General features: G+C 34.4%; 1 protein-coding gene across 4 annotated transcripts in view; it reads left to right on the top strand.

Moving 5' to 3' along the window:
• The window catches only part of LRGUK (leucine rich repeats and guanylate kinase domain containing), a 45372-nt gene that overhangs the window by 16847 nt on the left and 3007 nt on the right, over positions 1-25518 (top strand). For 3 of the 4 annotated variants that reach the window (XR_015286035.1, XM_086886371.1, XM_023918814.2), the window contains exons 11-18: positions 775-894; positions 3267-3363; positions 5658-5771; positions 8959-9160; positions 9556-9663; positions 12856-13007; positions 17268-17326; positions 22947-23069. Coding sequence is in view for 3 of the 4 variants with exons in the window: in XM_086886371.1 (XP_086742497.1) it covers positions 775-894; positions 3267-3363; positions 5658-5771; positions 8959-9160; positions 9556-9663; positions 12856-13007; positions 17268-17326; positions 22947-23069 (975 nt within the window). In the remaining variant the exon portion in view is untranslated. The remainder of the gene's footprint in view (positions 1-774; positions 895-3266; positions 3364-5657; positions 5772-8958; positions 9161-9555; positions 9664-12855; positions 13008-17267; positions 17327-22946; positions 23070-25518) is intronic. The other variant, XM_086886372.1, reaches the window with a different exon arrangement.

The following is a 25518-nucleotide window of genomic DNA, read 5'->3' as shown; positions in this document are numbered from 1 at the left end:
AAAGAGGCAGTTTTCTTTCACTCAAAATTTAGTTAAAACTACTTAAAAATCACTGATTTGGAACTATTTCAATTATTTATGACATATTTCCAAGTGTCCCAATCTTAAAATCTACCTGATATTTAAAAGTGATTTGAAAAAATTTAAAAATTAATCTAAAATTCTGTTTTTATCTGCCTAAATAAATTGCTGGACACTCATAAGTGCAGAAATCCTCTTCATTCTCCTACTTAGAGCTGGAAGTGGAAAATCTGAATTTAATCCTCAACTCAGTATGGAGAAAATGGAGAATTTTGTATTTTTGCTTGCTTTTATTGTGGTTTTACTTCTGTTCAGTGGAGTTTTAAGGATCTGAGTGGGGTTTTTTTATGTTTAATTGAAGAATTTTTACACTTTCACCTGGCACAGGACATGGAAGTCAACGAGGAGAGTGGAAAAATCTGTAGGATTGAGTTTATTCCAGGTTTATTCCAGTTATCCTGCTCATTAAAATATTCCCATCTCTAAAAAAAAAACTCAGCAAACCCCATCCTTTTAGAAAAGGCTGCAAATCAGGTGAGATCAGAGTGAAAATAACATTATTCCCTTCAAAAAAGATGGTTTAATGCAGATTTTTTTGCTATATTTACATTCAGAGCGCCTCAGTTTTTGTCTGCGCTGCGAACGACTTGAGATGAGTCAAAGGGGTGATAAAATATCTGGAAAGTTTTATAAAAAGCTGCTGAAATTTGATTTTTAGGTGATTTAATGCGCTCTGGTTTGCCTTTCTTGCAGCACTTTGCTTAATGCTGATGAGCCCTACCCCATGCTGGTGTTACTGGGCCCTCTGGCCTGTGGGAAGAGGCAACTTTGTCTCAAAATCTGCAAAAAACTCAAGAATTTCTTCAGATTTGGGTAAGTTCTGCTTCCTGAGGTTAAAAAAAAACAAACATCAAAGTATTAAGGTTGGAATTGTTGCTGGTTTGGTTTGTGGGTGTTTTTTTTTGTTTTTGGAAATGAGTTAAAACCGAAGAATTTTGCTGCATTTTTTTCTCTTGCTGCCTGAAGTCAGTGGGAGGAAAGATATTTAAATTATAAATTTATTTTCAAAAATGAACAGCAAAGAAACAAAAAGCAAAACAAACAAGAAATGGAAAAAACCCACAAACCAAAACAGAAAAGAAACCAGGAAAACCCAAACAAACAAAAAAAACCCAAAAAACCCCAAAACCAAACAAACAAAAACCCCACAGACCAAAGCAAAACAGACAAAAAACCAAAACCAAAATCAAAAAACCAAAAACAAAACCAAAAAAGATCCCAAAATCCAAATCCCCATAAGAAAACCCAAATAAACAAAAAACCACAACCAAACCCCTCTCAAAAAAACCCCAAAAAACCAAGAAAAAACCCCAAAACCCAAAAAAAGCCCCCAAAAATCCCAAACAATCAAAAAAACATACCAAAAAAAACCCCAAAACCCAAAAAACCCAAAAAAAACCTGCTCTGAATTCCCTTATTCCTCATTTTTATGGCACTAGTTTATCCATTCATTTTTATGTTTAAGGGAAAAATCTGTTACATCACTGTAAAAATTCCCTTTTTTCCCCCCCTTTCTTTAAACCCATAGTTTGAAAATGACAAATTCAACTCCAATTGAATTTTTCCAAACATTCTATTTGGGTATTTTTTTTGTTGTTGTTGTTTTTTAAGAGCATTTTTATATTGTGTGTTTTATTCCCTACAACTTCCACCCATGAAGGAGGGGAAAAAAAAATAAAATAAAAGGGAGAGACAGAACCTTAACAGAGCAGAAAATTACATCCATAAAGCAAAGTTGTATTTTTAATTATTCAGGGGAGATTTGAGCAGTTTTATGGCTTGATATTTCAACCATTCTGCTCATTAAAAATGGATTTTATGCAAGATACTCTGGCAGTCTGAATGTAAACATGGCCCTGCAATTAAAAAGGGCTGAAATGTGTAAAAATTGCAGGAAATTGAGTGAAATTGGCCCCTCCAACCATCTGGCTCGTGCTCAGCAGTGACCTTTGGAGCTGGGTGTGTTTTGTGTGATCCCAGAAAAAATCAGGGAATTTTACAGAGTCTGTGTGGAACTCGCTGCTCTCATTTTTTGGGATTTTTTTTGGGAAAAAAGTGCCACCCTCTGATGCTGACACTGAATTTCTTGAAGGTTTTCAGCTCAGCTCTCTGGAATAAATGAGCAGAAATGGCAGGAGAAAAATCTGATTTTTAAACAGAACCAGAGCCACTGAATATTTCAGGCCCAAATTATTACCTGTATTAATTATCTAATTTTGGGGGGATTTTTGGGAGGGTTTTTTTGGATTTTTTAGTGGGTTTTTAGTGTTTCACCCTGGTGGCTGAATTGTATCCTCATGGGATAGCAGGGAATTCCTTTCCCAGCCTTTTATCCCACTTTAATGGCAAAGCAGAAACAGGGAAAAAAAATCTGATTTCCAAATAGAATGAGAACCACTGAATATTTCAGCCTGAAATTGTTACCTGCATTAATAATCTAATTTTTGGGAGAGTTTTTTGGGGTTTTTTAGTGTTTCACCCTGGTGGCTAAATTTTATCCCCATGGGATAGCACGGAATTCCTTTCCCAGCCTTTTATCCCTTTTAATGGCAAAGCAGAAATGAGAAGAAAAATCTGATTTCCAGACAGAAGGAGAACCGGTTGAAATTGTTCCCTGCATTAATTAGCAGGGTTTTTGGGGGATTTTTGGTGGGTTTTAGTGTTTTATCCTGGTGGGAAGCTCAGGTAGCTGAGGTTTTTACTTTCCCTGCCTTTCATCCCACTTTCCTCCCCAGTTTCAAGATTGTTCCTCCCCTTCCCATTAGGGATCTGTCGAAAAATGGGATTTTTGAGCTCTTTCTTAACCTCACAGTCCATCCCAGCTCCTTTCCCACATTTAGGATTTGACTTTCTATCATCCCCGAGCTGACAGAAGTGGGGAAGAAAAATGGATTCATCATTTCTCAGTCCCAGGCTGCTGTGACAGCCCCAGCTCAGGCCAGCCTGGGCTGGGCAGGGATTTATAGCCAAAATACCACGTTACATTTAACTTTTTTCAGTGTATTTATGGGTTAATCTTTCAAAAACGCAGCGTTAGGGATGTGATTTGCACCTCTTTCTATTTCTCATATTTCTTTGCTGCTTAAAAATGAAATTATTTCCAGTTTTCCCTCTTTCCCCCCTTCCCACTGCTGTTCCAGGGATTAAAAACAGGTTATTTCTTTATTGTCCCATAAATCTCCCAGGCCCTGTCACACCACCAGGACAGCTTATTTTGGGGAGGAAAACAGACTCGATTATTATTTCATTTCTCAAGAAGAATTTGACAAAATGGTGAAAGCAGTAAGTACCTGACTCCTGTCCTTGCAGCTTTTTTCCTGCTCCTACAGTGAACTCCACTTCTCTGTCCAAGCCTGGTTAAATTTCCATATTAAATTAAATTTATATTAATTTATAAATTATATTAATTTATAAAATTAATTTAAAATTAATTATATATTTATATATCTTTTATAAATTTATATAAATTATATCTAATATATTATTATATATTATATATAAATTCATAATTTATCTATAATATTTATATTTATATAATTTATATATTAATATAATTTATAAATTATTTTAAAGAATAATTATAATTTATAAATTAATTTAAATTTTTAATATTAAATTCATGCCTGGGTGTGAATGTTTATTCACTCACAGTTGTGTTTTTAAATTCACAGACAGAATCCACCAATTTCTTGTAGATTTGTGCTGGTTTTAATCCTGTAAATGAATTTATAGAATTTACAGAAACCACCAAGAAGGTCACTGGGGAATATTTGAATAGTAGTATAACACAGAAATAAACTTATTTTCTGGCACAAATATAGTGTGGGGTTTATTAGTTTTATTTTTTCAACCTTTTCCAGCAACCCTGCAGGGAATTCCTTGGAAGTTTAGCAAATCCCCCCCTAAAGGAGTGATGTTTCTCTGAAGGATTTCTGCCTCCAGCTGCTCTTTTTGATGCCTTTTACAACAAAACTTCTCCTTTAAAAGCCTCAGCAGAGCCCATTATTTGTATTTATACAAAAAGGGGAAACCAGCAGAGCCTGAAACAACCGAGCTGTCCCTTTGTGGCAATTACCAAGGAGTTTAATTTTAAAAACATCAAATAATCTGCTTCCATCTCTCTGGGGCTGCAGAACTTTGAAATTCCTCATCCAATCCCACATTTTCCTTGCAGATGTGTGGCAGCTCTTCCTTTCCCTTGGAATCTGCCATTTTTCCATGGCCTGGTGTGGTTTGATGTAAAATCAGCAGAAGTAAGCGCCTTGCTTTGGGTTTTCCTTCCCAGAGGGAAGGGATGACCCAGGAATGCTGTCAGCTCTTTGTTCTCAGGGTTCTGGAATTTGATTATCCATGGCACAAGCCCAGATATGGGGGCTCTTTTCTGCTGGTTTTGGGCTCTCAGTGCCCTAATTAATGCTGATTTTGGGCTCTGGTGCCCTCATTAATCCTGACTTTGGGCTCTCATTGCCCTCATTAATGCTGATTTTGGGCTCTCAGTGCCCTAATTAATGCTGATTTGGGGTTCTCATGCCCTCATTAACACTGATTTTGGACTCTCGTTCCCTCATTAATCCTGATTTTGGGGTCTTGGTTCTCTCAGTGCCCTCATTAACGCTGATTTTGGGCTCTGGTGCCCTCATTAATCCTGATTTTGGGCTCTTGGTGCTCTCAGTGCCCTCATTAATCCTGATTTTGGGCTCTTGTTCCCTCATTAATGCTGATTTTGGACTGTCACTGCCCTCATTAACGCCGATTTTGGGCTCTCACTGCCCTCATTAATCCTAATTTTAGGCTCTGGTGCCCTCATTAATCCTGATTTTGGGCTCTCGTGCCCGCATTAATTTTGATTTTGGGCTCTCACTGCCCTCATTAATGCTGATTCTGGGCTCTCATTCCCTCATTAACACTGATCTTGGGCTCTCGTGCCCTCATTAATCCCGATTTTGGGTTCTCACTTCCTTCATTAACACTGATTTTGGGCTCTTGGTGCTCTCAGTGCCCTCATTAACTCTGATTTTTGGCTCTCACTTCCCTCATTAAACACTGATTTTTGGCTCTCACCGTCCTCATTAATCCTGATTTTGGGCTCTCACTTCCCTCATTAATCCTGATTTTGGGCTCTTGGTGCTCTCAGTGCCCTTATTAACACTGATTTTTGGCTCTCATGCCCTCGTTAATCCTAATTTTGGGCTCTCAGTGCCCTCATTAATGCTGATTTTGGGTTCTCATGCCCTCGTTAATTTTGATTTTGGGCTCTCACATCCCTCATTAATCCCGATTTTGGGCTTTCACTTCCCTCAGTAATCCTGATTTTGGGCTCTTGTTCCCTCATTGATGCTGATTTTGGTTTCTTCTGCCTTCATTAATGCTGATTTTGGGCTCTCGTTCCCTCATTAACACTGATTTTGGGCTCTTGTTCCCTCATTGATGCTGATTTTGGACTCTCATTAATCCTGATTTAACCAGGAAATCAAAACAGGGCGAGAAAGCAGAGAAACCCAAAGTGATCCACTCACTTGAGGAAGTTTTTCCCCTCAGAATATTTCCTTTGCCATTCTCCTTGTTCCAAATTCCAGGGGGAATTTCTGGCAACCTACGAGTACAGCGGCCACCGCTATGGACTGGCAAGAGAAACCCTGGAATCCATAGCCAGGGAGGGGCTGGGTGCCTGTGTCCACCTGGAAATTGAGGTGAGCATCACCATTCCTTCGTGGGATTTGGGACAGCACCAGAGGGAACGGCCTCAAGTTGCATTCAGGTTGGATTTCCTGAAAAATTCCTTCCTGGAAAGGATAACGGAGGATTGGAACGGGCAGTGGTGGAGCGGAACAATTCCCATCCCCAGGAATTGTTCAAGGAACACGAGGATGTGGCACTTGGGGACATTGGTGGCCTTGGCAGTGCTGGGGGGATGATTTTAGGGGGCTTTTCCAGCTTTTCCTGCTGGTCTGGTTATTAAATTTTCAATTTCTGGTCTGTTTTTATTCAACTTTCAGCATCACCAGCACTTCCCATTCCAGCACCCTCAGCTTTCCAGCCAGGAGATTCCCACCCATCTCCACCCTTCAGCAGGACCAGTCCTGATCACCCCTAAAACAAAAAAAACCTTTTTCTCCTCTGCTGACAGACGGTTTGAGGCAATATTTGGGGCAGAACTATCAAAAATTGCAATTTTTTTTTGAGGAGTTGCTCTGTCCTCTCAGAGGTTTGTCAGGTCACAGTACTGGGTCACAAAAAATGTATTAAAACCCCTCTCTTGGAACCCCAAAATCTGAAGTTTTTAGCTAATTTTCTAATTAAATTTCTCATTTCCTTTTATCAACCTTTATTAGCTAGGCGAGGTGACAAAAAGGAAAGACATTCTGAATTTCCTTCCAAATGATTTCTTCAAAATAAGCTCCAAATAGGTGAAATTCCAAAATGAGAGGCTCCAGAGAGTGCCTGGAATGTGGCAAAACCTGGTCAAAAACTGATTTTAAATCTCATGAATTACAGGAGGATAATTTTATTTGGGAAACTGATGATCAAGAAAAAAACAAAACTGATATTTCAGCTGAGTAAAACAAAAGAGATAAAAAGAAATTAGATCAAAATCTGGTCAAAACCTGGTAAAAAATTGATTTTAAATTTCATTAATTCCAGGAGGATAATTTTGTTTGAGAAACTGGTGATCAAGAAAAAAACAAACTAGTTTTTCAGCTGAGTAAAACAACTGAGATAAAAAGAAATTAGCTCAAAACCTGGTCAAAAACTGATTTTAAATTTAATTAATTAAAGGAAGATAATTTTGTTTAGGAAATTGGTGAACAAAAAATAAACAAAAAACAGTTTTTCAGCTGAGTAGAACAACAGAGATAAGAAGAAATTAGCTCAAAACCTGGTCAAAAACTGATTTTAAATTTAAATTTTAATTTTTAGGATAATTTTGTTTGGGAAACCGGTGATCAAAAATCTGATTTTCACTTTGACTGCCTTGGTGTTCTTAAGGAGTTTGGGCCCAAAAGAAATCCATGCACATCCACTGGATGTGCATAAATAAATGTACAAATAACACAACAAATGTATAAATAACACAACAGCAGTGTGGTGGCACTAAAAAATAAATATTTCCTCTCTGAAATGAGCAACAATTTAATGCTGCAATGCTTTCAAGGGCCTGTGGCTTGGCTGATATTAAAGAGCAAATTAATAACCTCATTATTAGATCTGTAATTATTATGTAATTAAATATTACATAAAATAAAATTAAATATTATATAACTAAATATTGGATGAATTATGTAAATATTTATATAATTAAATATAATTATATAAAGGAGCTGCAGCTCCTTTTTCCCCTCAGCTTTGACGGAGCTGTGAATCACACCCACAAATTACCAAAAATCCTCACCTGAACTACGACATTTTCCAACACCAAAAAAAATTAAAAATAGAACAAACACCCACAAAAAGAATCCAAATTCTAAATTTATCATTTCTTCAAAACAACAAAAGATTTTGTGATTTAATATTGTTCATTCTGGTGCTAAGTAGTGCTTTACCTATTAAATAAGAAAGTTTTTTCCACTTTTCTCAAAGAAATCTCTTCCCAAACCAATTTAAAAATAGCAACCACATAAACTTACTATATTTTAATTATTATATATTTATGATTATAGAATTATATATATTGTATTAGTATAAAATTATATAATTTATAATATTTATAATTTATATATTAGACTAATATTTATATGTTAATATTATTATTAATATCAATACTATTACTAAACTATTAATAGTATTAATATAGCAATATATAATTTATTATATATATTATAAGAATATTTATATATTAATATATATAATACACAATAATATTTTATATTAATATTACTTATAATTATATTCCTATATTAATATTTTATATTCATATATAATTATAGATAAAATTATAATATATAATTATATATAATGTTATTAATAATTTTAATATATAATTATAATAATATAATATATAATATCTAATATAAATAATATATAATTTGATATAATATTAATATTATATTATTATATTAAACTATATTATACATTATATAGAATAATATATAATATATATTATTAATGAATAATAATTAAATTAATATATAACATTTAATATTTTATTTAATATATTTAATATAATATTTAATATACATTATATTTTACTAAATTTACTATAGTTTTGTATCCCTGCAAGCTCTAAAAAACAATAATTTTGAGTTATGTGTGGGAATAGAAGGTGCTGAGTCCATTATCTGCTGCAGGGCTCAGAACAAAAGCGATTTAGCGCCATTAAAGGAAATTTTAATTAAGGGCCGTGGGCTGAGACTGAAAATTAAGGGTTATTCATTCCCTTTAATTTAAGGTATATCTTGGGCTGGTAAAGGAGACCAACACCAATTTTAAAAGTTAAAATCTTGCTGAGCCTACACTTGCATTCAGAGAAGCTGCTACAGGTCTGACTCTCAGTTCTGGTTTAAATTAAATTAAATTAAATGTTTGCAGCGCTTCCCCTTTGCTCTGGGAAAGCAAAGCAGAGCAACTTCCAGCCAGTAATTTGGGATAAAACACAGAGGAAAAAACAAACAAACAAAAAAACCTCATTTTTTTTCCAACAAAAATCCAACAAACACTCAGTTTCAGGTATAAACCCCTGTGTTCCCCTGCTTTATTTTCACAAAATTTTCACAAAATTTTCACAAAATTTTCACTTTCGTATTTTATCATCCTTCATTTTTTTTGGAGACAAAACTCCAAGTATAAGAAACAGCTTATACTTGAAACTGCAAAAAATCAGTTTCGAGGGGGGAAAAAAAAACCAAAAACAAATCAATTTTTCTCTGCTTTTTTTCCAAGGGTGTTCGTAGCTTGAAAAATACCCACTTTAAACCCAGGTACGTCCTGCTGGTACCGAAGGACAAAGAGAAATATAAAGAACACCTGAGGAGGACAGGATTGTTCAGCAGGCTGGAGATCGAGGAGGCGCTGTCCAGAGTGGACGTGTACCTCCAAATAAACCACGGCTTCCCCGGCTACTTCCACGCGCTCATCAACACGGGTGAGTTAATTGCTGATTGACTTGGGGGTAATTAGGAATTGTGGCGGGTGGGAGAACCCTTTGGGAAAAGAATCCCTCGGTTCTCGTGGGTCACCTTCTGTGTTGGTGGTTTTTGGGGTTCTCCGCGTTAAATCAGAGCGCTGTGGGGTAAAATATTGCAAATTTGGAGTTTGCGATTTAAATACAGCCCTAAAAAAATAAAATAATAGGAAAATATTTAGGTGAGTGCAGAGCCTGAATTTCAGCCTTTTTTGAGCTGTTTATGAAAGCTTTCCTCCCCAGTAGATGTTAAAAACGTATTTCTGTGTCGAAAAAAAATCTGTATTTCTGTATTTTTTGGGTGAGTTAAAAACGCATTTCTGTGTCAAACTGGTGTGATTTGTGTCTTTCTGCAGATGATCTGGACGAGGCGTTCACAGAGCTGACTCACCTTGTGAAGGTCTACCTGGGCTTGGAGCCACCTGAAATTCTGGACAACATCAAAGGCATCAGGAGCAGGGCAGGTAAAGGGGCTGGGAACTCCTGGTTTTATCAGTAGAATATTCCTATTTATCGCTAATTGATGTCCTGAGATCTGTAAATGATGCAGCCTGGGAGAGCTGAAAGCTCCACGAGCTGCTCTCCCAGGCTGGTTCCTCCAGGAGGATGGGTTTGGGACCTGGATGGAATTGTCTGACTCCTCTGAGGATGGTTTTGGGCTCTGGATGGTTTTCCTGACTCTTTTTTGGGCTCCAATGGAGTTTTCTGACTCCTCTGAGGATGTTTTTTGACTCTGGATGGTTTCCCAACTCTTTTTTGGGCTCAGATGGAGTTTCCTGACTCCTCTGAGGGTGGTTTTGGGATCTGGATGGAGTTCCCTGACTCCTCTGAGGATGGTTTTTGACCCTGGATGATTTCCCAACTCTTTTTTGGGCTCTGGATGGAGTTTCCTGACTTTTTTGGGCTCAGATGGAGTTTCCTGACTCCTCTGAGGATGGTTTTTCACCCTGGATGTTTTTCCAACTCTTTTTTGTGCTCTGGATGGAGTTTCCTGACGTCTCTAAGGATAGTTTTGGGCTCTGGATGGTTTTCCTGACTCTTTTTTGTGTTCAGATGGAGTTTCCTGACTCTGAGGATGGTTCTGGGCTCTGGATCTCCCATTCCAGATAAATCCCAAGTGAGGGGTGCTCATGGCTGAACTTTTTCCTCCCAAACTTGAGCAACAAGAGACTGGGATGACACTGGGACCTCACTTTTTTCCCCAGGATGGCACAAGGAGCAGGAAAATCAGGATAATAAGATGAGAAGACAACTTAAAAATCCACTCCAAGTGATTCTGCGGTGATCCACTGTTCCCAAATTATCTGTGGTGTGTTTGAAAGAAGCTTTCTTCTTCTGAACGGCTGGGGCTGGAGCCTCATGGCCACTTCCATCTAATCCAAGTGCTTGCTGTCATTCCTGCTTTTTTTTTGTGTCATGGAATGGTTCCATGCAAAATTTCATGGAATTTCTGAGTGGGAAGGGACCCACAAGGATCATCCAGGCACAGACACCCCAACAATCCCATCCTGGGCATCTCTGGGAGCATTGTCCGAACGCTCCTGGAGAAGTTTTGGGAATGTGCCCATTCCCTGGGGAGCCTGGACAGTGCCCAGCAGCCTCTGAGGGAAAAACTTTTCCTAAAATCCAACCTAAAGCTGGCACAGCTCCGGTTGTTTCCTGTCCCTGTCACAGGGAGCAGAGATTGGAGAGACCCCGAGGAGTCTCCCCTCAGCTCCTCCTTTCCAGGCCGAACAAACCACGTGCCCTCGGACCCTCCTCATGTAAATTCCTAAATTAACACAGGAAAAACGAGCCCCAAATCTCCCCCAAACTTTCAGACAGTCTAACTATTTATTATTTTTTATTTATTAATTATTAATTTAATCATTAATCCATGGGCTCCAGGAGGGAAAGGGAGGGAGAAGAACTTCAGTAGAATAAAAAAAATAAAACAAACAAACAAAAAGGCATTTTGGTAAAAAGAGGATGTGCAAGATGAATGAAAAAACAAGCTCATTTTTAGGAATTTTTTCCCTCTGACTCCAGGAGTTTCCATTTATGGATTTGTTTCCATTTTAGATCCATTGGAACAGGGTGGAGAATCAGCTCCCCGAGGAGCACAGAGCCAATATCCACGGCCTGCGTGGCTCGGGAGGGCTGCAAGTAAAAGTAGCTGAAAAAAGGGCAAAATGTCTGAAAACTGTAATAAAGGACAGTGCAATATTCATCACTTCATCATTTCATGTAAATTTGGATCCTGGAAGAATTAATAATATTAATTTCCCAGTGGACTCAGGAAAAGCTTCTGCACACACTGTGGCTTCTCAGAGCTGCAGCAGTGAGGACTTGGCTGAAAAATCTTATTTAGCCTTAAATTAAGTAGATTTTATTTTAATTTGCAGAACTTCCACGTTCATCTGAAATGAAAAAGGTGATTTCCTTGCCTTATTTGCTATAATATTGTATTTTCTTGCCTTAAAAACTCTGGGGACGTTTTGTCTCGAAGGCAACAAACCCCACCAAAACCCTGGAGAGATTATTAGAAAAGAAGAAAAAAAGGGTGAGGATTGAAAAGAAAAAGATTTTTTTTATATTATCCTGGTACTTTTGGAGATAGATTTAAGTATCTGAAGCGCCTTTAAAGGACTTTGTATTCCTCAGCAGCTCTTTCAGAGAGTGACTTGTCACTACAGAAACTTCATTAACACCACAGGATTTGGGCAATTCTGCTGCTCATAAAGTAACTTTTAAATTTACTACACACCATTAAATTCACTTAGAGCCCCATTTATACGTGTTTAAATAAGTCCAACTCTCCTATTTCTAGAGATCCTCTCTTCTCATGGACTGCGGGAAATAATTCCTTTTCCAAACCTTGCCCCAAGGTTGATTTTAAAAGGGACTTTTTTAGTGAGATTGGAGCAGGGGGAAGATTGGTTGTGGGAGATTATGAGAGGTTTATAATTCTCTTTTTTTTTCTTAAAATGAACTGCTGGGTAAGATCTTTTGCTGGCGAACAGAGTAAAAAAAATCCTGGGAGAAAATAGATAAGTTCTTTTAAAAAAACTTTCAATAGCGGAAGTAGAACATTTTTTTTTGAGCTGATAAAGTTTTGTACTTCCCTTGGCAGCTTTTATCCATGGGATCCAGAGATTTGAAACTATTAAAATCCTGGAAGGATCTGGGTTGGGAGGGAATTTAAAGCCCATCCAGTTCCAACCCTGACACCTTCCACTCTCCCAGGGTGCTCCAAGCTGGCCTTGAACACTTCCAGGGATGAGGAATCCATAAATTCCCTGGAAAACCAGGATGTGCCAGAGCCCTCAGGGGAAAAAATGCCAAACAAAAAATATTTAAAATGTTATTTCCACGGCTTTGTTTCATATTTAGATGTGATTTTATAGACAGGATAGAAGTATGGATTTTTATTTTTTTTTCCTTTTCAATTTTGAAATAATTTGAATTATTGAAAATAATTTTGGTTTTAAGAACTGAGTTGTGTGGAGAGACCTCAAGGCCCATCCGGTGCCACGGGCAGGATCACCTTCCACTATCCCAGGTTGCTCCAAACCCCATCCAACCTGGCCTTGGCCACTTCCAGGGGTGGAAAACGACCCTTCCTTCTCGCTCGTGCTCAGAATATTTTCACTGAGGATTGTTTTTTCCCACCCCAGGTTCCAGATCTCCGCTCTTCCCAGAGGAAAGGTCGGGCAGAGGAACTCCTGCGCGCATTCGCTCTCCATCCCTTGGTGAATTCTTGGATCCTTTTCCCAAAACCTATCCCAGAGACCTGCTGGATGTGCTGAGCGCGCCGCCAGGCTCCGCGGTAAGGAGCAGCTCCTCCCATCACCTCAGGAATGAGGAGCTGGAGTCAAACCTTTCTTTCTCCAGGGAAAACTGACTCCTGTTCTCCGCCCCGTTTTGATTTCGACAGTATTTCACAGTTTTTCTCAATCGTGGAGCGGTTTGGGTTGGAAGGGGCCTTAAAGATCATTGGCAGAGATACCTTCTGGAATTCCTGTTCACATTCCCAAAAAAAAGGTGAAGGAGATGAGATGGAAAGTTTTGGAGCTGAGGGATTTAAGAATTTAAGACAGGAGTTGTCTCTCCCACCACAGCTCTGGGTTGGATCAGTTTAGGATTCAGGCACTAAAAAGGATTTCATTTTTTTCCCATAAATACTCACCCCTGCCACAGCAATGGGGAGAAATCCAAATCCCAGGATCTGATCCTTATTTTTTCCAAGATTTGTCTCAGCCTCTTGGTTGTGGTGGAATTCTGGAATGGTTTGGGTGGGAAGGGACCTTGAACTCATCCAATTCCAGCCTCTGGACACTTCCCACTATCCCAGGGCGCTCCAAGCCCTGTCCTTGGACATCTCCAGGATTCCAGGGGCAGCCACAGCTTCTCTGGGAATTCCTCTCCAGAGCCTCCCCACCTTCACAGAGAAGAATTCCTTCCCAAAATTCCATCCAACCCTTCCCACTTTCAGCTTAAATCCAATCCCCCTTGTCCTGTCACTCCATTCCCTCGGGACTGAGGCAGCAAAACTCAGAGAAGAGCACAAATTGTTGTTTCCAGCCCGTTTTTACTCCAGAATAAATCCATTAATGATTTCATCCCTCTGTGAACTGGTGTAAGGAGCAGAATCTCATCTCCTACTTCTACACAACGACGTGGAATTGTCCTGTTTCGTGGGAACAGCTGGATGCACTTCACAGGAGCATTCCTTATGATTATTCATAAGGAATATGATTTATTCCTTATGAATATTCATAAGGAATATTATTAATATTCATAGATATTAAAACATATATAATTATTATATAATTATATAATATATGATGTTATAATTACATAATTACATAATATATAATGTGTAATATAGATTATTATGTAATGTCTATTATATATAATATATATTAAAATATATTATATGTATTCTATAATATATATTATATATAATATATATTATATACAATATATATTATATATAATATACAATAATACTATAATTATCTAATTATAATTATATATCTTATAGATAATATTAAATATAGATATATAATATATACTATATATTATATATAATTATTATAATATAATTATTTATATATATATTTATTTATATATATGTTTATAATGTTCCTATTCCTTACGAGCATCATCCCATAGCAGTGGAAAACTCATCCAGCCGAGCCCATCCCACTTTTATTCCAGTGACAACTGCCAGGCATCAAATTTAATCACATTTTTCACCAGCTTTTGCATTTTCAATCAACAAAATCCTTTTATTTCCAACAACCTCTGGAAACTCCAGCTTCATCCCTCTTCCTTTTTTTTTCTCTCTTTTCTCCCTAACATTCCTTTCCCCCAGGAGATTCCCTGTGAAATCAGTTCCATCCCAGGGTGGTGCTGGCATTACCATCAGGGACAATTTCCCTCTCTCTGCGTATTTAAAACTCCTCTGATGTCCAAAATCCGCGCAGGAACAGCCCCTGCCCGCCTTTCCTGGGATTTAAAAGCGCTGTGGGAGGAAGTTACAGCTGAGAAATGTGTGACAGAAATAGGGAAACTCCCACTTTTCTGGAATTTAATCCCACTTTTCACGTGCAGAGTTCCCAAAGTGCCAGGAGTTCATTTTCATCCCAAGCTTTGTTGGTTTAAAGGTGAGGGAAAAGCCAAAATATTTCCTTGGTGGGAGTCTGCCATCATTCCTACCCCAATAATTCCTATTATTTTTTAATTTTTTTTTCACTTTAATTTAATTTTTAATATTTTGATTTATTTTATTTTTTATAAGTTTATCTTTTGTGAATTGGTTTTTGGTGGAGGAAACTGTCATTTACCTCAGGTTTAACTCACCTGGTGGCCACAAATCTCTTTTTATTTTAGTGTTCTCCCTTTCCAGGAATACATTTGTGATATTTACTGCTCTGAGTTTTCACCGTGTCAACATCCAAGGTGAAACCCAGATGCCTCTCAGACCAAACCAAATGGGAAAAATAGAAATATTTCTGCAAACTTTAAAGGCAAATTTTGGCTCAGCTGTTAGGTTTGGGACTGTAAATGGTTCTGGCACCCAAATAAAATCCTGTCATCACAGTGATCACATTCCCCTCACTCCACAGAGAGCTGAAATAAAAATTAAGAAGAGATTCATGTGAATTATCCATGAACAAAATAAGAATCTGATTCCTTGCAGCCTCCTCCCTTGTGATCAGCCCTGCCCTCATTTTCTCTGGCTGTAATTAATTATAAAAGGTGAGAACAGAAAGGTTCTATACTGATAATCCACCCAGGGATTAATAAAAAGGGTCTGAATTCTGCATTTAGCAAAATAAAATGAAATTAAAACCAAGCTCAGCGGGCATCCAGGCAGAGTAAAATTATTTACTTGGGATAAATAGTGAAGGAATTCACAATTGTAATGTGAATTTTGAGAAGTTTAACTGTGCTCTGTCCCAGCCCGTGACAGAACACCTCTGCTGCAGCCACGATTTCCCCGTTAAATCAATAAAATCAATAAAATTATCAATAAAATTGATAACCATCAGCGGTATCAGCTGATAACAAAGCAGGATTTAATAATGTCCCTCTGTAATTTACATTTTTACCATGTAACTCCTCATTTCCCAGTCTGCTGAGATCTCATTGTCCAAACTCGTTTTAATTCGCTCGGATTTGCTCCAGAAAATTCCTCCTTTGGTGAAATTAATTAATTATCTCTGATACCTGGCTCTGGCATCCAAAAAAAACCCACTGAATTTCATATAACACCATGAAAACAACTAAAAAAATTAAATATTAAATTGAAGTTAAAATATTAAATATATTAAAGTTAAAGTATTAATATAAATATTAAATTAAGTGAAAATTAAATAGAAAATCTGAGAGTGTGAGTGTGTAAATTAGAGGGTTTTCTTAAGTCACTGGGTGAAAAAGTTAAAGTTTAAACTAGTTTAGAAAACAAAAGACAAAAAAATAGAAGATTTAAAGTGTTGTCTCTTGTCCTTCTTCTTTCTCCTTCTTCTTCTAGAAGATTAATTTAATTTATTTAATTAGTAGTAGGTGATTAGATAAAGAATTCCACAGTGCAGCACACAAGTCATTGAGTCACTAAGAAAAACAATACGCGTGTCTATTGTTAATTGAGTGAAAATAAATATAAATATAAATATAAATATAAATATAAATATAAATATAAATATAAATATAAATATAAATATAAATATGTTGTGTATTTTAAAAAAAATATTTTGCACCATTTAAGCCAATTTTAACCAGTCAATAGTGAGTTAAAGTCTGGGGGGGACTGCCAAGTCTTTTAATAATATATTAATAAAACAGAAAACATATAATAAAAAACATATAATAAAATAATGATATAATAATATATAATAATATTTATTAATATATAATAATATCTAATAATATTATATTAATTTTATAATTATATTATCTATAATAGATAATATTATATAGTATTATAATAGATAATATAATAATATATATAATAATATATAATAGTATTATAATATATAATGAAATAACAAATAGACAATAAATATAATAAATATAATAATAATGAATAGAAAACATATAATAAATATATTAATAATATAATAAATAAAATAACATATAATAAAACAAAAAACAGGAACCTAACGAACCTTTAGAATATTCTTCCTGACACAAAACTAAAATAAATGAAATTCCCAGTGAAAGAGTATCCTAGGAAAACTTGACCCTGTTGGAGTTGTGGAGATTTTTTTTTGACTCCTGTGAGCAAATCAATCTTCACTAGAGAACAAAACCTACACCACTCCAAGCCAAAAATATTTTTCCAACACAAATTTATTATTTATGTGGATCCAACCCCACTGTTTTCCCGGGATATCGGAGTGGAAACCCCTCTGGAATCTCAGCTGGAGTCAGGAGGATCCCGGACATTTCAACCACTACAAATAATTTTAAATAAAAATTTAAATTTAAATTAAAATTTAAATTAAATTTTTTATTTAAATTTAATATAAATTTAAATTTTAAATTGTAAAATTGATCATTTTATTTTCCCCTACCCCAGGAAGAAGCCTCTCTCCGAAGACGTTTCTCCACAGCACGTCAGGTGCTTCATTTCCACAGGTAACCCCGAATAATTCCAATTAAATCCCTTGCAATCCACTCCAAAAAATGCATTTTTAGGGTTTTTTCCCTGTTGTTCTATATAAATATATACTGTTTATATATGTATTATATATACTATTTATATATGTGTATATATATATTATATATGATATTATGTTGTATATTATATATGATATTATATTGTATATTATATATATTGTATATATTATATTATATTGTATATTATATACATTATAATATATAATATTACATATATTATAATATATAATATTATATATTTATATTTATTTATATTTTATTGTATTTATATTGTATTTATATCTATATTATATTATTTATATAATGCATATAATAATATTATATTATTTATAACATATATTATATATTGTATTGTATTATATTGCATAGTATTATATGGTATTGTATTGTATTATATTCTTTTGTATTATATTATTTTTTATTTGTATTTGTATTTCATTTATATTTTATTTATATTTTATCTCTATTATATTTTATTTATATTGTATTTTATTTATATTGTATTTGTATTTTTATATATATTTATATATATAAAAATATATAAATACATATTTTATATATTTTTATATATATATTATATAAATATATTATATATATATATTTATATATAATCGACCAGAAATTATCAGAGGGCTGCAAATCCCCCAAGGAAAAACTCCTTTTTTCAATCCAGCCCTGCAAATAAATCAAAACCCACCCTGATTTTTTATTTGGGAGTGCAGCAGTCCCCAAAGGAACTCTGAAAATCTCCCAGCCATCGTTGGCTTGTCGAAAACAATGAAATTATCACAAGTTTCTCTGAGAGAAGGAAAAAAAGAGAATTTTTTTGGCAGCTCACAGACCCTGAGGTGATTTTTTTTTAGCAATAATTAGTGGTGAAAAGTCAACACAAGGGTTTTTTTTTTTTCTGAGGTGAATATCTCTGTTTAAATAGGATTTTTAAAGCTGATTCCACTTCTTAATTTATTTTTTTTTTACTGTTTTTTAATGGATGTTATCTTGACTGCTTTTCTCTCTCTTCTTCCTCATGGTCAGAACCTCCAAAATTTGGTTAAAAACTCTAAAAATCTCTAATAAATCTTCTTTGACCTTTTGTGGCTCTCCTGCCTTCCCCCTGGAGTGAAACTTCCTATAAAAAATATAGGAATATATAAATATATATATATAATATTTATATATATTATATATTTATATATGTTATATATTTATATGTTTTGTATATTTTATTATATTATTTGTATGTATAAATAAATATAAATAATAAATATATATATCTATATATATATAAAAATATATATATATATAAATAAAATAATCCAAATTCTTTTCCTGCCTACTGAAAAACTCCCAATATTGGAATTTAAAGCAGCAAAGGGAACAGAAAAGTTCAAAAGCTCATTCCAGCCACCAGCTCCACATTCCAGATGTGAGGATTATTCCAGTGGCAGAGTCTGGAGTCTCAGTCCGAAACAAGAAAAAAGAAAGAAAATTATAAAAACCTCCAGGATTAAATTGTTCCCAAAAAAACAAGGTTTTGAGTTTCTAGGCAGATGCATTTTGCAAATTTTTACTGAAAAAAAAGTTTTTTTAAGTAGTTGATTCATTAATTTTTGATTATTTTGAAATGAGGAAAAATTAAATTTTAAAAAAGGGAAATGAGTGTTTTCTTTTGCTGGAGGTTTTGAGGTTTGTTTTGCAGCATAAATTCCTTTTATTAATAAAAGGATAAATATATATAAATAAAATATTTATAACATTTATATTTAATATTATATAGTATTTATAATTATATATATAATATATATATAATAATTATATTTAAAATTATAAATTAAGGTTATTTATATATTTATAAAAGGATAAATATATATAAATAAAACTATATTTATAAAAGGATAAATAAATATAAATAAAACTATATTTATAATTATAAATTAAGGATATTTATATATTTATAAAAGGATAAATAAATATAAAAACCTCAGTTTGCTTGAATTTTGGTTTTTGCTGCTTTTATTCCACAATTTTCCCTCCTGGGAAGTTGATTTGGGAGCTGAGCTCTGGGACAGGTGAGAGAAAATCCTGTCAGCTCCCATCAGCATTTCCCGAGGAAATCTGGGACAGGTGGGAAGGGCAGGCAAGAGCAGACTTGATAAAAATCCCTGGAATTCTGAGGGAGAATCTGAGCCCTGAAATTCAGGAATGAGAGGAGAAAACCTGGAATCAGGGAGCCAAGTGTTTGTTGCTTTGTTTAAATGAAATCGAGGATTAAATCAGAATTAAATCAAGAACGGAATGGAATTAAATCAGAATTAAATCAAGAATGCAATGGAATTAAAACAGAATTAAATTACGGTTTAAGCACCACCAGACTGAGGTTTGACCTTGGAAAACTTGGGAAAATTGCTGGATTTTTCTCTGGATATGGAATTTTGGAATTAAGGAATTTTGGAATTATGGAATCATCCCTGGAAGTGCCCAAGGCTGGAGAGGGTTTGGAAAAATCTGGGATAGGGGAATGTCCCTGCCCATGGAATTTTTGAGGTCCCTTCCCACCCAAACCATTCTGTGGAGCAAATGAGGAGAATAAAAAATGGATTAAAGCTGATTAATTTCAAATTATGCTGGGAAATAACAGAAACTTGGCTCTGTGGGCTATGCAGGAAACCTGAAGCAGCCTAAACCAAGTGTTTCACACAGAAAATTATCATTTCAAAAGAACAAATTCATGAATTGTATAGATAAAATATTATTTTGTAATTTTATTTATTCTGTGTATTTTTACCACGTGGAAATACCAATTTGATCAGCTAAATGTTTCCCCAATAGTTTATATATATATAAAATATATAGTTACATATGTTAAATTCTTATATATCAAATTACAGTATATTAAATTATATATTCATAATAAAAATATTAATAATATTTCTATATAATATAAAATATTTTTCTTATAATTATAAATATATATTAATATAATAGAATATAGAAATATTATATATTTTAAATTATATATAATTTTATATAATAAAAATATATTATTATTTATTATATATTATATAATATCTATTTTTATTATATATAGTATATATAATATATAAAATAAAATATATAAATTATCTAGTAATATATAATAAATATACAAATTAGAAATATATTAAATAATATAAATTATATATTAAATTATTATATATTAAAATGTTTTCCCACTTTTATATATATATTTATATATATTTTTTTAATTTAGCTTTTTTTAGCTTTTTTTTTTTAATTGAGCAGATTTTATCTGTCTCAATGTTCTGAGCACTTTTATTTGAAGATTTGGATCTTGATTCCTCTGGTTCAAAAGAGCTGTCAGTGCAAAGCAGATTATTTTTTTTAAATCCAGGCATTTTTTTTCTGACATGAAATGAGGAAGAATCAACTAATTTTAGTATTTATTACTAAAAGTATTAATTATTAATCATTAATCATTAATTAAATTATTAACATAATGTAACATAACATAATGTAATGTAATATAATATAATGTAATATATATAATTTATTTTATATATAATGTAATATAATGTAATATAATATATATAATTTATTTTTCATATCATATATCATATCATTTATCATATAATATCACATACATATAATATAATATACATATAATATACATTTTATCTATTATCTAATATATAATATAACATAACATAATGTAATGTAATGTAACATAATGTAACATAATATGACATAATAGAATAGAATAGAATAGAAACCTTTATTAATTATTAATAAAATATTAATTTAATATCAAAAATCGAATTTCCTCCCTGTCTGCAAACCCATTTTTTCTGGAATCACGCTAGGAGAGCACTGGGAGCAGAAATACTTGGCTGTGACCAGAGCTGCTAAAAACCCTATTCCAATTAAAAAATAAATCAAAATCCTACGAAACACCTAAAACTGCTGCCAAAAATAGCAATAAAGTTCCTCAAGCACTTAAAACTTGGACATCTGTTTATTTTGTAATATATTTGTATTTATATATAAATATATATATTATATATATGATACATATATATAATATTAATATATTATAATAATAAATATATACAATTTATATATATAACAATATATGTTATATATTATATATTATAATAATAAATATAATTATACATATATAATAATATAATATATAATATATAATAATGAAATATAATATATATTTAATATATAATATATAATATATAATATATTATATTATATATCTGTAAATTTTATTATTTATTTATAAAATAAAAGAATATAAAATATAAATAAATAAATAAAAGAATATAAAATAAAATAAGAAATATAAATCTGTTGCCTCAGTAAATATTAAAAGATGGATCTCCTCATTGCACATTTTAATTTAAACAGAAATAGATTGCTGAGTTTTTCTGAGTCTGGCAGAAAATTTGAGGCGGTGTCACACAAGAATCCAAGTTATTTTATTTATGGCAACCCTGCAGGCTTATCTGCATAAATTTGGGTCCTTAAATGTAAATTATTCTTTGCCTCTGGCTGTGTGCAGGTGTAATTAAAGTCGTTTGGATGTCTCATTGCCAGGCAATGTTTGGTGCTTTGCTCTGACTGATTTCAGTGGTTATTTGCGTGGTTTTTATCAATTTAATTTTTCAGAATCACAGATTTAGGGCATCATTAAGGCGGGAAAAGATCTCTAAAACTTCTGAGCTCAGCATTTCATTAAAGGCTTCTCTCGTTTCACTGCTTCTCGTGGGTGTAAATCTGGTTTAAGCCTGGAATTGAAGTGGTGTCCACACAAATTTGCCAGAATTTTAGTTTGGTTTTTAGTTATTTTAAAGCAAGTTCCTCACTTTTGGGAATTATCCCACAAGGGGTTGGATTAATCTCACCCAGAATAGAATAGAATAGAATAGAATAGAATAGAATAGAATAGAGTAGAGTAGAGTAGAGTAGAGTAGAGTAGAGTAGAATAGAATAGAATAGAATAGAATAGAATAGAATAGAATAGAATAGAATAGAATAGAATAGAATAGAGTAGAGTAGAGTAGAGTAGAATAGAATAGAATAGAATAGAGTAGAATAGAGTAGAATAGAATAGAGTAGAATAGAATAGAATAGAAGAAAATATAAAAGAAAATATAGAAGAAAATATAGAAGAAAATATAGAAGAAAATAGAATTAAATAATTAAATAGAATAAAATAAAATAAAATAAAATAAAACAGAATAAAATAAAATAATAAAATAATAAAATAAAATAAAATTAAAATAAAATAGTATAAAAAAATAAAACAGAATAAAATAATAGAATAGAATAGAATAAAATTAAATAAAATAGAATAAAATGAAATAAAATAAAACAAAATCAAAGAAAATAAAGTAAAATAATAAAATAAAATTAAATGGAATAAAATGAAATAAAATGAATATAAAATAAAATAAAATGAAAGAAAATAAAATCATTTTAAAAAATAAATCTCAATTTCTCTCTGAGCAAGTTGCCCTCTCCTGCTTCACGTTCTGTGCATGACAAGAACTTTATTTTTGGATCATTGCAGGCACTTGGATCCCGAATCCGGGAGCTCCCACCAGCAGCTCCCGAAACCAATCACAGCTCTGTCCTCGGGTGCCAGGAACATCCTCCAGGAGCAGAACTCGTCCCTGGCTGCCCCAGAGAGCAGGTGAGCTCACCTTGGGCTGGGATGGAGGTTAATTATAAACATCCTGATTAAACTGATCAAATTCATTCACCACCAAAAATGAACGGTTTCATTTTGCCGTCGTTCACACCCACTGGAAAGGGATTTCCCCAAGATCTTTCCTTTGAAGGGAAGAAGATGCTGCAAGAAACTCGGTCCAGGTGTAGAAAAGCAGAATTTGAGTGAGAAATAACGGTTTTAAAAACTAATTTATCACTTGTCACACTCAGAGTTCATCTCTCTTTACACCATTCCTGCCCAGTGGCATTCGGGAGACGTCACAAAATCTTGAAAATTCCTCAGGAACTGAAGCAAGGAGCTTGGAATGTAAATTCCAGCAGGTGCTGAGCTCTGTGGTGCCTTCACCTCCCTCCCTGAGCCTCGGGTCGCGACAATTCTCTCTGCCCTGGGTGATGAACACCCTCATTTATTTATAAATAAATATAACCTGTCCACAGCCGGACAGGTGACACCTCCTGTGCCATTTGAGGGGGTGGTGACATCTCCTGTGCCATTTGAAGCTCGTAGAGAGCAGAAGATTTGAAGAGGAACCATCTTCACCATTTTTGGGCCTGCAGCGTTTCCTTGGCATCGCCCCTCACAAGGAATCTGTGGTTTCCTCTCCTGTTCCCATTCCAGGAGGAGATCTGAGCTCTGGCTGTGACCAGGGATGGTTTTTTTCCGGGATAATCCCTTTTTTTCCCCTCTGTTATCACCTGATGCCCACATGGGACATCCAGCACGGCCTAGGGGAGCAGAGCAGGCTGGATCCCATTCCCACACACGGAATTAGAGCTGGGCCTTTGGAACGACCCCAAAGCTCATCCGAAAGCTGGAATTCAGAGTCAGCCACTGTCCGTGCCCTCTGGCTGTTGGCAAACTGGAATTTCATGGAATTCTGGAATGGTTTGGGTTGGAAAGGCCTGAAAGATCATCCATGGGCAGGGACAGCTCCCACGGTCCCAGGCTGCTCCAAGCCCCATCCAGGGCACTTCCAGGGATCCAGGAACAGCCTCAGCTTCTCTGGGAATTCCATCCCAGCCCCTCCCCACCCTCACAGGGAAGATCTGGATCAGGGGCTCAATCCCGGGCCTGATTCCTTGTTCTCCTCCCATCCAAACCGAGACACCTTTGCTGCTCTACCTAAACACCAGCCCACGGATTTTCACCAAGGTGCTCTCACACCTTGTAAAAATCACCATTAAATCATTAATAATTAATAATTAATATTAATAAATAAACTAATTAATCACATTAAATAATCACAGTAAATAATGATGACAGTAAATATTAATAATCACAGTAAATAATGAAGACAGTAAATAATGATAATCACATTAAATAACAATCTCATTAAATAAAATTTCACATTAAATCACATGAGAAAAACTCAGCATCTTTAGAGATCTCACTCATTCCCTTCACCTCGAAGCAGAATTCTGAGCTAACCTCGCTACAAAAACCCCTCAGAATTCCCTTTATATCCCAGCCACACTCCTGGATGCGATGTACAAATGTTAATTGCAGGCTTTTAATTAACGCCCTGGAAAAAGGTCGGATCCGGAGGCTCCTGCGGATCCGTTTATCCCAAGAATTTGTGCCGAGGGCGCTCCTGAGAGGAGCTGGGTGTGGAATGAAGGAATCTGCATCATCTGTCCTCAGCGAGAGGCAAGACCTGGAAGTGTGAAGTTGGAAAAGTCTCGCCCTTGGCAGATGGGAAAAAAATCTGGATTTCCACCCCAGCACGTTTGGGTGTTGTGACTCGAGCAGTGTTTGCATTTAACACTCTCAAAAACAGAGCGGAGGAACAACTGTGAGGGGAGGGAAAAAGCAAACTGCTCATCTGAGTCATTTCCCAGGCCTTGCAACAAAATTGTGGTGGAAATAGGGTAAATTCAGGAAAAAATTGATTGATTAAAGGGATTGATTAAAATCCTTTTGTATAGAAGCAGCTGGAATGTTGTCGAGAAAAATCTCCCATTTCTGAAATATTCTGGTCCAGCCTGTGGTGTTTTGGTTTTTTTTAAATATTGAAGTGGTTTAATATTTTTTTTCTTCTTCTTTCTCTCCAATTTTATGCTTCCAACTCTTGGGATGGAAGAAAGAGTAAACTAAAAAAAGCCACCAAGGGGTAAGAACATATTGAGCTCCAGATATACCCAATGAAGGAAATGACATTTTCCAACATCAGGGATTAATCCAATCATGGAATCATTAAGGCTGGAAAAGACCTCTGAGATTATCAAATCCAACCCAAATTTTTGGGGTTTGGATTGTTTTTTGGTGGGTTTTTTTTCATTATTTGTCCAATCTGACAATTTTTATTTAAGAAAATAAAAACCTTCAGCTGTGTGGGAACAACGTCATCATTCCTCAGGTCATTAACACTCCTTGGAATCAAGTCCTGCCATTGTCCTGTTGCTTCTGCTCT

This window comes from Cyanistes caeruleus, chromosome 4 (genome assembly GCF_971803275.1).
Source record: "Cyanistes caeruleus chromosome 4, bCyaCae1.hap1.1, whole genome shotgun sequence".
Taxonomy (NCBI): Eukaryota; Metazoa; Chordata; class Aves; order Passeriformes; family Paridae; genus Cyanistes; species Cyanistes caeruleus.
Note: the sequence above shows the minus strand (reverse complement) of the source record. Positions and strands in the feature narration are given on the sequence as shown.